Source organism: Pelophylax lessonae, assembly GCF_965119305.1.
Source record: "Pelophylax lessonae genome assembly, chromosome: 3".
Classification (NCBI taxonomy): domain Eukaryota; kingdom Metazoa; phylum Chordata; class Amphibia; order Anura; family Ranidae; genus Pelophylax; species Pelophylax lessonae.
The window spans coordinates 283,372,828-283,388,819 of NC_138770.1; the positions used below are offsets into that span (position 1 = coordinate 283,372,828).

Sequence of the window (15,992 nt, forward strand, 5' to 3'; positions counted from 1 at the left end):
GTTACCGACGTGGGATCTCAATCTGGTTTTGTCTGTTCTTCAAAATCCTCCCTTTGAGAATATTAGGGCGATTTCTCTGCCTTCCTTGTCACAGAAGGTTGTGTTCCTGGGGATTATCACTTCTGCTCGCAGAGTTTCTGAATTGGCGGCGCTATCCTGTCTGCCTTATTTGGTGGTCCTCCGGCCAAAACTGTCCTTTCTTCCTAAGGTGGTGTCGGATTTTCATATTAATGAAGACTTTGTGTTGCCTTCCTTATGTCCTCAGCCTCAACACCCCAAGGAGATTGCCTTGCGCTCTCTGTATGTGATTCGGGCAATAAGGGTTTATCTGACGGTTACTGAGTCCTTTAGGAAATCGGACTCTCTTTGTCCTTACGGACAGTCCTCGCAAAGGTTTGGATGCGTCTGCTGCGACCATTTTGAGATGGATCGGGCAGACGGTTGTTCAGGCTCATTCAAGGGTCAGGTTCCTCCTTTCCCTGTGAAGGCTCATTCTACTAGAGGGCCGAGTGCTTCTTGGGCTTTTCGCCATCAGGCCTCGGTGGTACAAGTTTGTAAGGCAGCGACTTGGTCGTCTGTGCACACCTTTACCAAATTTTACAAGGTGGATTTGTTGGCTTTTTCGGATGCCTATTTTGGCCGCAAGGTTTTGCAGGCTGCTGTTTCATAAGAGAATTTTTGTTTTTCTCTTATTCTCTTAGGGGTCTTTTACCTGGGTGAGTTCATGTTGTTTTGGTTGAGCTTCCTGTTACCCAGTTGGCTACGTTTAGCCTTTGGAGTTTACGTTACTGTCTGGTTTCGTTTTCCCACCCCTCATGCCTATACTGCTTTGGGACTTCCCACAAAGCTCATGAAGATGAGGCTGGGTCTGTCAATGGACGATGGAGAAAACCAGATTTTTGTAAGAACTTACCGTAGAATCTGTTTCTCTGATGTCAATTGACAGACACAGCACCCGCCCCTCTGATGGGGTTGGTTTTTGTGTCTTCACTGTTTGCAACTAAACTGAAGTGCTGGGCTGTGTCTGTGGGTGTTATGTCTGGAGGGACAGCCCGTGGGTGTGTATATGCTAAAACTTTGTACTAACGTACTGCCTAGACTACTCCTGCAGGTGGCAGCATAACCCACACAGCTCATGAAGATGAGGCTGCATCTGTCAATGGACATCAGAGAAACCGATTTTACGGTAAGTTCTTACAAAAATCTTATTTCATTCTGAAAAGAAGCTCTTATTTGATTTTAAATATGATTTTCAAGTCTTCAGTACCAACATATTGTTATATGTTAAAACATCATGCAGTAGTAATGCAATCCCTGGTTTAGCTGATGCAGATGTTTGGACACATCTTTTGGATTACCTTAGTAATGTACGTATATGAACCATTGTGGTTTCAGTCGAATGATGCCATTTCTAATGTGCTTGTCCTTCTGTAATTTTCCTAGAGACATTAGTAAAAATGCCCTGCTTGGATTTAAACATTTCCTTTACTGGACCCTTCTGGGCTTTGGGCATGCCTTTATCTTCTTTTTTGGGTCATATTTTCTGATGGGAGAAGATACTTCTCTTCTTGGAAATGGCCAGGTATGTAACAATTTTCTTTGTGCTCTTTTATTGTAGGAAATAGTGCTATAAATGTAAATAAATATTACCCCTTTTTTATTTTTATCAATTCTTTTCTCTTACGTTCATTGACACACACAGCTCCTGATCTTCATAACCGTTGGATTATACTGCCCCCTACAGGATACTAGGCAAAAAAAGAATCTGGCTACGCCCATAGGCAGTCCCAGGGGGTATACTCCCTTTCTCTTACGTCCTCTGACCGTCGCCGCCCACTTATTCAGTCTTCACCAATGGGTATTGACCTCTTATCCATAGGAGCAAGCTAGGCATAAGACTTGTTAAAAACAAAGTAATTTACATAGACACACCTATGGGGGCTGTCCCACTGGTCCAATACCCCCCTGCTATCAGCATTCCCAACTCAGTTTGTCTTCTGCCTAGTTAGGAGTAAGATAGGCTCTCCCTGTGCTGGGCTACAGTCTCAGCCTTTTTCTATTTTATTTCATGCTAAGTGTTTTTTACTAGCTTTTTATTTTGTTCCTGCGCCTAGTTAGTCAGCTTTTCGGAAGACTACGGCGTTCTCAGAGCTGGGAGTTGGACTGGTCATCCTGGTGCTCCAGGACAGAGGGCCTTATGAAATCCCAGCCCGCCATCGAGCGTTTAGCAGGCTATGCGTGCGCCCTGGCCTCGCAAATGACCAGTCCCTGTCCTCAGGGACAAAAGCTTGGACATCTCAACCGCGGTTCCGTGCGTTGCTAGAGTCCTGCGTTTTTGGCTGACGGCACCCCCACCGACTGGGGTGGGAGGCTTGCGTTGGAGGAGAGGCGCCCACGCCATCTGGTACGGTTAGTACGTTCTGTGTGGGGCCTCTGTCTGGGGATGGCAGTCTGCTAGGTCTGTGGTATCCCCTCATGTCTGTGTGTTTCTGGGGCTCGCCTTACTCCCGATCCCTGCGGGGGTTCTAGCGCGTCTAGAACGCAATATGGGGGGTTGTGGGGGTCCCTACCCTGGGTAACACTGTTGTGGTGTGTTTGGGTGCAGACATGCATGGGCGTCCCGCTGCGGTGTAAAAACCGCGGGTCCGCCATTTTAGGTGTGGGCAGTTGCTTAGCTTCACTATGGGCACTTCTGCAGCTCTCTATGTAGTGTGTTTTGGCGCCTTCGGGCGCCATCTTGCGCGTGGCAATGTGTTCTTCTATGCACATGTCTGCGGCCATGTTCCCGGAGCCTCCCATTACTTTCTATGGGCAGCAATTTTCCCTTAGCCTGAGTCCTGTTCAGCTTCATGCGGTGTGACATCACTTCCTTTCTCATACAGAGGAGATCGTCAGCCAGTGTGGTAACACTTGTTTGTTCTTGGTCTGTTCTTGCTGTTTTTGTGGGGAATATCTCTGGCTATCAGTTTTATTCCTGCCTGAGGGGTCTCTGTGTAGTCCTTACTAGCGGTGTATTGCGGTGGGACCGCCGTGCGATTTAAAGGGCCTGCGCCATGAAAATTGTTTATGGAGTCCCAGGACAGCAAATTTCCCCCAGCTTTGGTGGATGATTCAGGTTCCTCTGAATCATCTACACTTACTGCTGCACTTGCGACTTTAGCGTCCAAAGTGGATCTTTTGATGACTGAACGGGATTCTAGAAAAAGGCCTAAGTTTTCTCACTCTTCTGATTCTGAGTCTTATATGGTTGCCTTAGATAGTGCACCCCTTGAGGGGTCTCATTCCTCCCTGTCTGAAGGGGAGGCGGAGGACGAGGAGGGGGATGAATTCCCCCCCCCCCCCCCCCCCCCAGGACGACCAGAGAACGCGCTGCTATGTCTGCGCTGATTACTGCTGTGGAAGATACACTACATTTGGAGGATGAGCCCAACCCTCCGGGTAAGCGGTCCTCTTTTGGGACCCGCAGATCCCAAAAAGCGGCGCAGGTGTTTCCTTGTCCCGCTGATTTTCACGAAATGGGGAATGAACAATGGCGCAATTTTGAAGTGCAATTTTGTGGTGCCTAAAAGGTTTCAACCTTGTTGCCCTTTTGCGTCTCCTACGGATTCGCGCTGGTCTGTGGCCCCTAAGATGGATCACACAGTGTCCAGATAGAACAGGGCCACTCTGGTTCCCACTGAGGATTCTCCGGTGTTCAGGGACCCTACGGATAGGAGGTTGGAATCCCTCACCCGCCACGCCTATGTGGTGGCGGGTTCCTTGCTGAAACCTATTTTCGCCTCTGTCATGGTGTCTCAGGCTGTGGCAGACTGGACCAAGGTGCTTAGGTGCACCCTCGTGGCTGACTCTGCCCCCACTACTACTTTGGAGATGGTGGACCGGATTAGTCAGGCGTTTATGTACCTGTGTGACGCGGCCTTAGATGAGGCCCTTTTGGCCGCACGCCTGTCTGGTGTCGCGGTGCTTAATCGTCGCTTGGTTTGGCTGAAGAGCTGGTCAGCTGACCAGACTTCCAGGAAGACGGTGTCTGACATCCCTTATGCGGGGATTCGTCTTTTTGGGGAATCCCTGGACGAATTGGTTAAAGGAGTCACTGGGGGCAAGAGCACTCTGCTGTCCCAGAATCCTAAAGGGTAAGTTCTTCCGCGGTAAGCGGGGCCCTTCCTTTAAAGGGAACAAGGGGTCCTTTCGTGCTTTCAAGGCACAGGACAAGGGGAAACCATTTAAAGGCCATGGCGGCCAGAGGAAGCCTTGGGCGGGCAAGTCAAAGGCCGCCCAGGCTGGAGTGGCAGCCCAGTCCGCCTCGACCTGAAGGGACGCCCTCACCCATTCCAGGGGTGGGGGGACGTCTGCACGGTTTTCTCGAACCTTGGCTGCTCCGGATTCCAGACAGGTGGGTTCAGGAAATCATTAGATCGGGTTACAAGATCGAATTCCTTTCGCGGCCAGGTTCTTTCCCTCAAATTTTCATTTGACCCCAGATTGTTTGCAAGATCTTAATCAGGCGGTTCAGGATCTTCTCGCCCAGGGGGTGATCGTCCCGGTGCCACATCGGGACAGATTTAGGGGGTTTTTCTCGAATCTGTTCACTGTGCCCAGAAAGGAGGGCAAGGTGCGTCCAATTCTGGACTTGAAAGCTCTGAACCGCTTTGTGCGAGTTCAAAAATTCTGCATGGAATCGCTCCGCTCGGTGGTAGCCTCCTTGAGCCCAGGAGATTTCCTGGATTCTATCAACCTCAAGGATGCATATTTACACATCCCCATATTCGAGGGTCATCAGAGGTACCTCCGATTCGCAATCGCGGAGGCACACTGTCTGTCTGTGGCGTTACCTTTCAGTCTCGCTTCGGCTCCGAGGGTTTTTACCAAAGTGCTGGCCTCCTGTTTTGGCCCTGTTATGGGCACAGGGCATTGCGATCTTGGGATATCTAGACGATCTCCTGTTAAGGTCGAGTGTCAGTCAGAGCCTGCTGCGCGATCTGTCCACTACGGTTCAGACGCTCCAGGAGTTTGGGTGGACCATCAACGTTCAGAAGTCGACTTTGGCTCCTTCGGTTCGTCTCCCCTATTTGGGGATGATCCTGGACTCCGCCCAAGCAAAGGTTTTTCTGCCGGAGGACAAGCTCCGGACCCAGCAGGACGAGGTCAGGTCCCTCAGGGACAACGAGTCCTCGTCGCTCAGGACCTGTATGCGGTCCCTGGGGTTGATGGTGTCAGCCTTCAAGGCGATACAGTTTGCACAGTTCCAAGCGGAGATACTGGCCAGATGGGACAGGCTTCCTCAGTCCTTGGACTTGAGGGTGTCTTTGAGTCGCCAAACCAGAGTGGATCTTCTGTGGTGGCTCCAGTCTCCGGCCGCAGCGGAGGGGAAGTCCTTCCGGCCGTTGCTGTGGACGGTGATTACCACGGATGACAGCCTGTCGGGCTGGGGTGGCGTCTGGGCACCCTGTCTGCCCAGGGCACTTGGTCAGTGGAGGAATCCTCCCTGCCGATAAACATCTTGGAACTGAGAGCGATCAGGCTGTGCCTGCTCCATTGGTCGGATCGTCTTCGGGGCCACCCTTTTCGGGTGCAGACGGACAATGCCACTGCGGTGGCTTACATCAATCACCAAGGGGGCACCAGGAGTGCCCGGGCGGCCCAGGAAGTGACCAGCATTCTGTCTTGGGCTGAGACACATGTCCTGGCGATTTCGGCAGTTCACATTCCGGGTGTGGAGAATTGGCAGGCCGATTATCTGAGCCGTCAGACCCTGGACCAGGGGGAATGGTCCCTGCACCCGGAGGTGTTTCAAATGCTGTGTGTGAGATGGGGAATCCCCAGATGTGGATCTGTTCGCGTCCCGGCTAAACAACAAGGTGGGAAGGTTCGTGGCAAGAACGCACGATCCTCTGGCAGACGCCCCGGATGCGCTGGTGGTGCCTTGTAGAGCTGCACGATTCTGGCCAAAATGAGAATCACAATTTTTTAGCTTGGAATAAAGATCACGATTCTCTGTGTAACAAAAAAAAAATTGGGATAACTTTACTGTTACGTTTTTTTTTTATTCATTAAAGTCTATTAATTGCGTTTGAAAGACTGCTGCGCAAATACAGTGTGACATAAAATATTACAACAATCACCATTTTATTCTGTAGGGTCTCTGCTAAAAAAATATATAAAATGTTTGGGTGTTCTAAGTACTTTTCTAGCAAAAAAAAATTATTTTAACTTGCAAGCAACCAGTGTCAGAAAAAGGTTTAGTCTTTAAGGGCTCTTTCACACGGGCGGTCCGATCAGATCCGCCTGTCAGTTTTTTAGGCGGATCTGATCGGATCCTCCATGCAGCTCTATGGGGCAGCGGGTGTCAGCGGAGACACCTCCGCTGACACCCGCTGCCATCCGCATCCGATCCTGTGCTGAAATCTGGACGGATGGAAACCCTATTTTTCCATCCGTTCAGTAATCGGAGCAGAGCGGATCTGATGAGAGCGGACAAGCGGTCCGCTCTCCTCCGATCCCCCATAGAGGGCAGCGGGTGCTGAGACACCTCCCTCTCCGCTCTGCAAGCGGAGATGGAGCTGTCATCCGCCCGGCTCAGCGGGGATCGCGGATCGATCCCCGCTGAGCAACACGGATCCGCCTGCGGAGGCGGACCGTGTGAAAGAGTCCTAAGAGGTTAAACTTCCTTTCTCCCTGGCAGAGGGAAGGAAAAGATACAATGTAATCATTTTGTTTATAGTTACTGGGAGACTTGCTGATAGGCATTTGTTTGCGGGAGGCTTTTTTTTTTTTTCCCACAGCCGTTCTCTCTGCTTCCTCACAGCATGCAGCTATGCAGAGAATCGAGCATATGTCAGGCTTAGATAGTCAGGGGGGGTGAATCGAGATCGCGATTTTCATACGATTAATCGTGCAGCTCTAGTGCCTTGGCACCGGTATCATCTGATATATGCCTTTCCCCCGATTCAGTTGTTTCCCAGGTTCCTTTGCAGGTTGGTCTCGGAACCGAAGTTGGTGATTCTGGTGGCCCCTGACTGGCCGCGCCGGTCCTGGTACACAGACATCATTCAACTGCCGTCGAGCCTCCATGGCGGCTACCGTTACGAGGCGATCTACTGTCTCAGGGACCGATCTTCCATCCTGCTTTACAGTCGCTGGCTTTAACGGCATGACTGTTGAAAGCCAGGTCCTGAGAGACAGGTGTCTCTCATCGGAGGTCATTTCTACTCGGCTCAAGGCTAGGAAAGCCTCATCTGGTAAGATCTATTACCGTACCTGGAAGGCTTATTTTGCCTGGTGTGAATCCAGGGGCATCCCTCCTCGCTCCTTCTCGGCGAGGGTATTCGCTTTCCTGCAAACTGGTGTGGACCAGCGCCTTGCGTTGACCACGATTAAGGGCCAGATATCTGCACTGGCTGTCCTTTTCCAGCGCCCCTTGGCGTCAAAATCTTTGATTCGCACCTTTTATTCAAGGTTTGGGTCATTTGGCCCCTCCTCGGCGGGCGCCTTTACCTCCTTGGGACTTGAACTTGGTTCTGTCCGTTTTGCAACATCCTCCATTTGAAAACATCAGGGAGATTTCTTTGCCTCTGCTGTCGCGAAAGGTTGCCTTTCTAGTGGCGATCACTTCTGCCCACAGAGTGTCGGAGTTTGCGGCCCTGTCCTGCCGTTCCCCTTACCTGGTGGTTCATAGGGATAAGGTGGTCTTGCGACCTAACCAGTCTATCCTTCCTAAGGTGGTTTCTGATTTTCACCTTAATGAGGACATTGTTTTGCCTTCGCTCTGTGCTAATCCTAAGCATCCTAAAGGAGTTTGCTTTACATTCTTTGGATGTTGTCCGAGCGATCAAGGTTTACCTGTCGTCCACTGAATCCTTTAGGAAGTCTGAGTCTCTTTTTGTCCTTCCTGAGGGACCTCGGAAGGGTATGGCTGCGTCTGCGGCAACCATTTCTAAATGGATCAGACAGACGATTGTACAGGCCTATTCACTTGGCTCCACCCTTCCCTGTCAAGGCGCACTCTACCAGAGCGGTGAGTGCGTCCTGGGCCTTCCGGCATCAGGCTTCGGTGGTCCAGGTGTGCAAGGCTGCGACTTGGTCGTCAGTGCACACCTTTTCCAAATTTTACAAACTTGATGTTCTGGCATCAGCTGATGTCTCCTTTGGCCGCAAAGTTCTCTGTGCGGCAGTGCCTTAACCACTTGCCGACCACCGCACGAATATATATGGAGGCGGTCAGCCCCTTACAGGCAAAGTGACGTACCGGTACGTCACTAGCCTGTGAGCCAATAGGGGGCGAGCTCCCGCTTGTTCCCTAAGCAGCCCGCGCGTGTGACCGCGGACCCCGGCGGCCACGACATAGCCCCACCGGGCGGGGCTGGCCTGCGAGTTAAACGCCTTGCAAAGTTGCATACGATCGGGTCTCGGCTTGAGTCGCAGCATTCCTCCTAGCCGACAGCTCCCCCACTTAAATAGCGAGGGGTTCTGTCTGGAGCGGTGCCCGCCTGGTATGGTGAGTAGTTGTTCCCCCCTCTCCCCCTGGAGGGTTTTGGGGTGGAGGTGGGCCCTTCCTTTGGACGGTCTCACCCCTGGGTTCCCCTCCTTCCCATCAGGCACCCCCCTTTCATCTGTCCCCCATTCTACCCTACCTCCCCTTTGCTGGGGCAGTGTGGGTGGTCTGGTGCACCTCCTGGGGTGGGGGCGGGGCGCTATGCTGGCGATGAGGGGGTGTCCGCCGGCGATCGGCTATGCAGGGGGGGTTGTACCTGGTTGGGGCTCCTGCCAGGGCCCCCTGCCCTGCCTCAGCCTGTCCTTGAGGCCTATGGATCCCTCCTTGGTCCTTGGGAGCCTCGTGGTGCCACCATTTTGTTGTAGCCTGTGTGTTTCTCTGCACGGAGGCCATGGTTGTGTAGTCCGGCGGCCATTTTGCGGTGTCTTGTCATTGAAAATAGCGGTGGCCATGACAGTGGAGCCCTGTGGGTGGCCATTCCGGCATTGGGAGCCCCTCCTCATCCTCATCGTCTGGTGGGGTTCTCTCCCTCTCTGCTTAGGATTGCTTAGTGCCTTGTGCCTGGCGACCGGGTGGTGCTGCCATTGCGGTGGGGGTTTTTCCTTTGCAGTGTTGTACACTTTGTGGGATCCCCCTAGTGACTCATGGAGTCTTTGAAGTACATCTTCTCACCTGACCCTGACCCCCTCTCTGAGGCTGCGTCCCCCCCCCCCCCCCGGGTCCCAACCATCCATTAATGCACTGAAGGCGGTCCTGGAACCCTTTGTGTCCCGGGTGGAGGTGGTTTTTGGGCGACGGGCTAGCAAAAAGCTCCCTGGCTGACATCATTAAAGGTCTCACAGGGGGAAAGAGAACTTTTCTTCCGCAGTCTACTTAAGGGCAAGGAACCTCGTCGTAGACTTGGTAAGAAGTTGTTTTTTCGTCCCTCAGGGTCGACTGACCAGGGCTCGGAGCCTTTCAGGGGCTCCTCTGGAGGAACCTGAACGACCCTGGTCTGGCAAGCCGAGAGCAGGCTTCTCCAGGGTCTGTTTGGGGTGGTATAAGACCTGTTACTTCAAGGAGTGATTGTCCCACTTCAGTTTTCAGGGTTTTTATTCAGATCCTAATGAGGTCTGATCCTGGACCTCAAAGGCGCTGAACTGCTTTGTGGGGGTGCAGAAGTACAGGATAGAGTTTATTTGTGCGGTGGTGGCATCCCTGCATCAGGGGGATTTTCTTGCCTCCATCGACATCAAGGATGCTTACCTCACATTCCAATATGTGCCGGTCACCAGTGCTTCCTCCGCTTCTTCTTGGGAGAGGAGCATTCTCAGTTTGTGGCGTTACCCTTTGGTCTTGTCTCTGCCCCCTAGGGTCTTCACAAAAGTGTTAGCACCGGTACTAGTATTACGCCAACAGGGGATCGCGGTACTGGGCTACTTGGATGACCTCCTTCTGCGAGCCGAGTCTCCTACTGCTCTGGTGAAAAATCTAGAAATCACCATACAAACTTTTCAGGAGTTCGGCTGGATTCTGAATTTTCAGAAGTCTGTTCTGGTTCCATCCACAAAGCTAGACTAGCTGGATCTTACTCAGAACTTGGCCTTAGCCAGAGTGCTCCTTCCTCTGGACAAGATCCATAAATTGCAGGCTGAAATTAGTCTCCTGCTGTCCAGCAGGTGGTCATCCCTCCAGACTTGCATGCAGGTGCTGGGCATGATGGGGTCTACCTTCGAGGAGGAGAAAAAGGGTTTGTTGTATGGGCGCTTCCGTGGAATACAGCAGGCTTTAGGTGAGACACTGCACTTCGGCAGCACTGGAGAGGAGAAGCTGCTCTGAAAGTGATAAAGATAAAAAGACAAGACGCCTCGGAGTGCAGTAGGCTCTGAGTATTAGGTTAAAAGTATAAAATCGCTCACATTTGGTAAATATGACATGGGCATAGCAAAGATCTGTCTGGAGTCTTCCTATCCACTGTGCTTAGTGGTTGCAATGGGGACATCCGGTGATCCGCTTCCTGTAGATGCGTCCTTTCGTCTGTGTCTCAGCCTGATCGGCATGAGATTTCCTGAAGGCAGGGTGTGGACGCAGCGGCTGGTGTCCAATAGAGCGGGTGGTGGGCGGTTACATGTTTCGGAGCTCAGCTCCTTCATCAGACCTCCACTCGCTGGAGGTAAAGGACATTTATATAGGCGACTGAAATCATATTAACCACTCTGCAACCGCTCACAGTAATACTACTGCGGCAGAGTGGTTCGTTATCGTCCAGTCACGTAGTATTAACGTGACTGGACTCCTCCCCTTCTGGGCGGCGCTTGCGCGCCGCCGGTGGCTCGCTCCCGCTGTTTTCATTCACAGCGGGAGTCGGGCCAGGGGAGGAGCAGCGGCGATCGCCGCTGCTCTTACCCGATCGTCGGGGATCGAGTCTGGAGATCCGCCCGCTGTGTGTAAACACAGCGGGCGGATCTCCATAGTGACAGGGAGTGACAGATCGGACTGTTCAGCATAGCTGGACATCCGATCTGTCCATGAATCACATAGTCACCTCCCCCCCTACACGTCAGTAAGCACCAGGCATACATTAACCCCTCCCTCTCCAATAAAATTAACCCCTTCCCTGCCAGTGTCATTTTTACAGTAACAGTGCATATTTATAGCACTGATTACTGCAGTAATGTCACTGGTACCCCCAAAAGTGTCAAAAATGTCAGTCAGGGGTCCGGTCTGTCCGCCGCAATGTCGCAGTCCCGCAAAAAAAATCGCAGATCGCCGCCATTACGCGTTAAAAAAAAACACCAAAAATGACAAATCTTTCCCTTTGTTAGTAAACGCAATAACTTTTGCGCAAACCAATCAAAATACGCTTATTGCGATTTTTTTTTACCAAACATATGTAGCATAAAACAAATTGGCCAAAAACTTTTAAAAAAATTGGTTTTTACATCTTTTTTGGGGGGAATTTCATATAAAAAAATGTGAAAAATATTGTTATTTTTTCAAAATAAACGCTCTTTTTTTGTTTATAGCGCAAAAAGTAAAAATCGCACAGGTGATCAAATACCACCAAAAGAAAGCTCTGTTTGTGGGAAAAAAGGACGTAAATTTAGTTTGGGTACGGCGTCGCACGACCGCGCAATTGTCAGTTGAAGTCGCACAGCGCCGAATCGCAAAAAGTGGCCTGGACGGAAGACAGCAAAATCCTCCGGTTGTAAAGTGGTTAAATAAAACAGGTGCATTCAGGCAGAAGATAATTGGATAGTTAATTGATACCAGCATGTGCATACCCTGAAAGCTGGTAACCATTGCACAATTATCGCACATGTGAATACTGCATTACCATGTTAAAAATATTAAAAAAAAATGTATAAAAATATATATTAAAACATACACCCATACATATACATACATGTAAATAAATATAAATAAAAAAAAAAACGCACATCCAGCACGAAATAATATTCAAAGAGACCCAAAAAGATATTTTGTAATAGCGTATTAATTTCTAATTCCTCATTTATGCCCCCAGGTGACAAAACGTCAAGGGCATAAATCCAGTAGGTTTCTCTGCGACATAAACGCACAAACCTCTCTGCTTCAGAAAAGGTGGGGGGAATGGACTCTATGACCCATACTTTTAGGCCAGCACTAGATTTATTGTGGTGTTTTGTGAAGTGTCGAGGTACACTGTCGTTGTCTTTACTGGCCTGAATTGCTCGGCGATGTTCTCCAAAGCGTTGTCTTAACGGCCGTATAGTGCGGCCTACATAATGTAGGCCGCAGGGACAGGATAGACAGTAAACCACATGTTCTGTGGAACAAGTGTAAAATTCTTTAATGGGGTAAATTTTACCCTTGACGGAAAACTCTTTTTGTCCATGTTGGACAAAACTACAAGTGAGGCACAGAGGTTTTTTGCACTGATACATTCCCATAATGGAGAAGAATTTTAATGAGGGGGATGTATGTTTTCTGGAACGAAGCTTACTCGGGGCTATCTGGCTCTTAATATTTGGGGCTTTTCTGTATGAAAACCTGGGTTGATTGGATATGCAGTTAGCTAGGTGAGGGTCCTGTTGAAGTATTGACCAATGTTTGCGCATAATATGTTCCATGCGTTTGTATTGGCTATGGAACTGGGTTGTAAAACGTATGATGTTTCCCTGACTGTTGGTTTTTATAGACTTCCTTGGATCGGGGGTGTCGTACAAAGCACAGGCCTCCTCTACCAAAGACGCTGGGTAGTCTTTATCTGAAAACTTCTTTTTCAAGGTTAGACTTTGTTCCTGGTAGTCCGCAAGCTTGACGCAATTGCGTCGTAATCTGCAGAACTGGCTTTTGGGTATATTATTTAGCCATCGCAGATGGTGACAGCTATTATAATGGAGAAAGGAGTTCCCGGAAGTAGGTTTGTAGTAGTTTATCGAATAGATCGGACCGTTTTCATGGTACAGATCTAAATCCAGAAATGCCAGGTGATCCTTATCAGACCCCGCTGACGAAGTCGATGACGCAACGCGTACGGGGGAGGAGCCTGCACGTCATTACGCCGGTCCGGAGGTACCAGGAAGTGTTTGGAGGCAATTGCTAGCTGGCACGGCTGAAGTGCCCGTCTATGTAAGTGCATTATATTTACTGATAATAAATAACCCCCCAATCAACACAGAGAGCATTAGATCTCCTTTATTTGTTTTTCATCCACCACATCCCTGGAGTTTGAGAGATTGGTTGGAGGTGAAGGCAGAGGTGATCACCAGGCGATTGTGAATACTGCTTTATATGCCTGACTTGACTCATTTGAGTCTCCATCTGAGGTGAGCTGCTAATCTCACTATCTGTCACTGGAGCACTGAGAGTGAAGCATGCAGCACATTCTGCACAGATGAAGATTTGTTTATTTTTACATCACTGAAACTGCACTGTTTATTGGGACTTTTGTTATATTATTTAAAGTCACTGCTCACTTATTGGGACACTTTATTCAAGTGATTTATGATCATCACAATATTATTTGTTATCTTATTCAAGTGTTATTGATTTACCAGTATCACAGCATTATTTGTCACATATTTAAGCGATATTTTTATTCACTTAGCGCAGCAATATTACTTTATTGATCCTTATCATGGACCGAGGTAAATGAAAGGCCCATGTCGTTATTACCTTCGAGGAGGTTCTGTTTGCACAGTTCTGTACGAGGTCCCTGCAAAGGGAGATTCTGGCCAAATGGGACATGACTCCGCAGTCTCTGGACAATCGGATCCGGCTGAGCTGAGGAACGGAGGAGTCTCTGATATGGTGGCTTTGTTCTCTGGTGCTTCGGCTGGGAAAATCCTTCCTCCCCTTGTATTGGACAGTGGCTGTCTGGCTGGGGAGGCGTCCTCTGCAAAAATTTTGCTCAGGGGATCTAGACACTGGAGGAGTCCAGGCTACCAGTCAATGTCTTGGAGCAATCAGGCTGTGCCTGGAAACATTGGACGAATTGCATTCAGGGATATCCAGTGTGCATTCATTTGGACAATGCCATGGCCCTGGCTTATGTCAATCACCAAGGGAGCACAAAAAGTGTCTTGGCCGCTCTGGAGGTAGCTGGAATTTTAAGGTGGGCAGAACGGTTTGTTACAGCCCTCTCCGCCATATACATTCCCAGGGTGGAAAACTGGCAGGCGGATTACCTCAGTCAGCAAGCGTTGGACCAAGGGGAGTGGTCCCTTTACTGGGAGTTGATTCATCATTTGCATCTCTGGTGGGGGATTGCCGAGGTGGATCTGTTGGCGTCTCGTTTCAACAGAAAGGTGCAGAGATTTGTGGCTCGGTCACAGGACACGCTGGTGGCCCCATGGGGTCAGTATAGTCTGATTTTCGCCTTCCCTCCTCTCAGGCTTCTGCCAAGACTTCTACGCAGAATCGAGGCAGAAGGGATTCCAGTCATCTTGGTGGCTACGCCGATCTGGTGCGCTTGGTCGCCGACGTTCCTTGGAAGCTTCCTCTCAGGTAGGATCTGCTGTCCCAAGGACCAATCTTCCATCCTGCCTTACAGTTGTTGGCTTTGACAGCCTTGCTATTGAACGCCAGGTTTCTGATCGATAGAGGTTTATCAGAGTCGGTGATTCCAACGCTGTTGAAAGCTAGGAAATCTACTTCTAGGAAGATCTACCATCATACGTGGACGACATACATTGTGTCATGTGAGTCTCTTGGGGTTCATCCTCACTCCTTCACGGTGGCTCGGATCTTGACCTATTTCAATGGGGGGTTGAACAGAAATTGGCCTGGAGTACCATCAAGGGCCAGATTTTGGCTTTGGCAGTCGTCTTCCAATGACCCTTGGCCTTGGCCACACATTCCCTGGTGCGTACCTATCTTCGGGCTGTCCGACATTTGGTTCCTCCAGTGCGGTCTCTGTTGCCACCTTGGGACCTCAATTTGGTGCTTTCGGTCCTCCAGAAGCCTCCCTTTGACCTCCCTTTGAGATTTCTTTGCTTACAATGTTTCAGGGTGCGCAGGGTGTCGGAACTGGTGGCGTTATCCTGTCGGTCACCTTACTTGGTGATTCACAGAGTGTCCCTGTCCGTCGTTGCTCCCAAAGGTTGTCTCTGATTTTCAATTGAATGAAGACATTGTGTTGCCTTCCCTCTGTCCCAGGCCAAAACAGCCAAAGAAAATTGCCTTGCATGCCTTGAAAGTAGTCCGGGCAATTAGGGTGTACCTGGGAGCTACGGAGTCTTTTAGGAAGTCAGACCCACTATTTGTGCTCACAAATGGGCCTCGGAAAGGGTTGTCCACTTCCTCTGCGACCATTTTAAGATGGATCAGACAGATGGTAAACCAGGCCTATTCCATCAAGGGTCAGGTTCCTCCTTTCCCTGTCAAGGCGCATTCTGCTCAGTGCCTCCTGGACCTTCCCTCATCAGGCGTCAGTGACGCAGGTTTGCAAGGCTACCATCTGGTCGTCGGTGCACACTTTCACAAAGTTCTATAAAGTGAATGTGTTGGCATCTGCGGATGCTTCTTTAGGCCACAAGGTTTTGCAGGCTGGTGTTTGGAGGACTTGATCCCCTTTGAGGGTGTATTGTTTTTTCAGGTGAGCTCCAGTTGTTTATGGTTGAGCTCCATGTTACCTGGTTGGCTACTGTTTAGCCTTGGGAATGTTTTCTTGCTGTTCCCACCCCTTATGTTTGAAACTTCTTTGGGACGTCCCAATGGTCAAGAAGATAAGCAGCTGTGTCTGTCAATGAATGAAAGCGAAAATGGGATTTTTGACTTACCATAAAATCCATTTCTCTGATTTTCATTAATGGACACAGCACCCACCCCTCTGTGGAGTTGGCTTTCTTCTGACACTGCTTGTAACAAAACTGATTGCCTATAGCTGAGAGTGGGAGTATACCCCCTGGGACTGCCTCATAGGCGTAGTCCAGCTTTTTCCTGCCTAGTTTCCTATTCGTGTAGGGGGCAGTATAACCCAATGGTCAAGAAGATAAGGAGCGGTGTCCATCAATGAACATCAGGGAAATGGATTTTA

At 49.9% G+C, this 15,992-nt stretch overlaps 1 protein-coding gene across 4 annotated transcripts in view; it reads left to right on the forward strand.

The window, feature by feature from the left end:
• The window catches only part of ATP11B (ATPase phospholipid transporting 11B (putative)), a 358,393-nt gene that overhangs the window by 251,966 nt on the left and 90,435 nt on the right, over nucleotides 1–15,992 (forward strand). For all 4 annotated transcript variants that reach the window (XM_082249614.1, XM_082249613.1, XM_082249612.1 and 1 more), the window contains exon 25: nucleotides 1,444–1,582. In XM_082249614.1, the coding sequence (XP_082105740.1) occupies nucleotides 1,444–1,582 (139 nt within the window). The remainder of the gene's footprint in view (nucleotides 1–1,443; nucleotides 1,583–15,992) is intronic.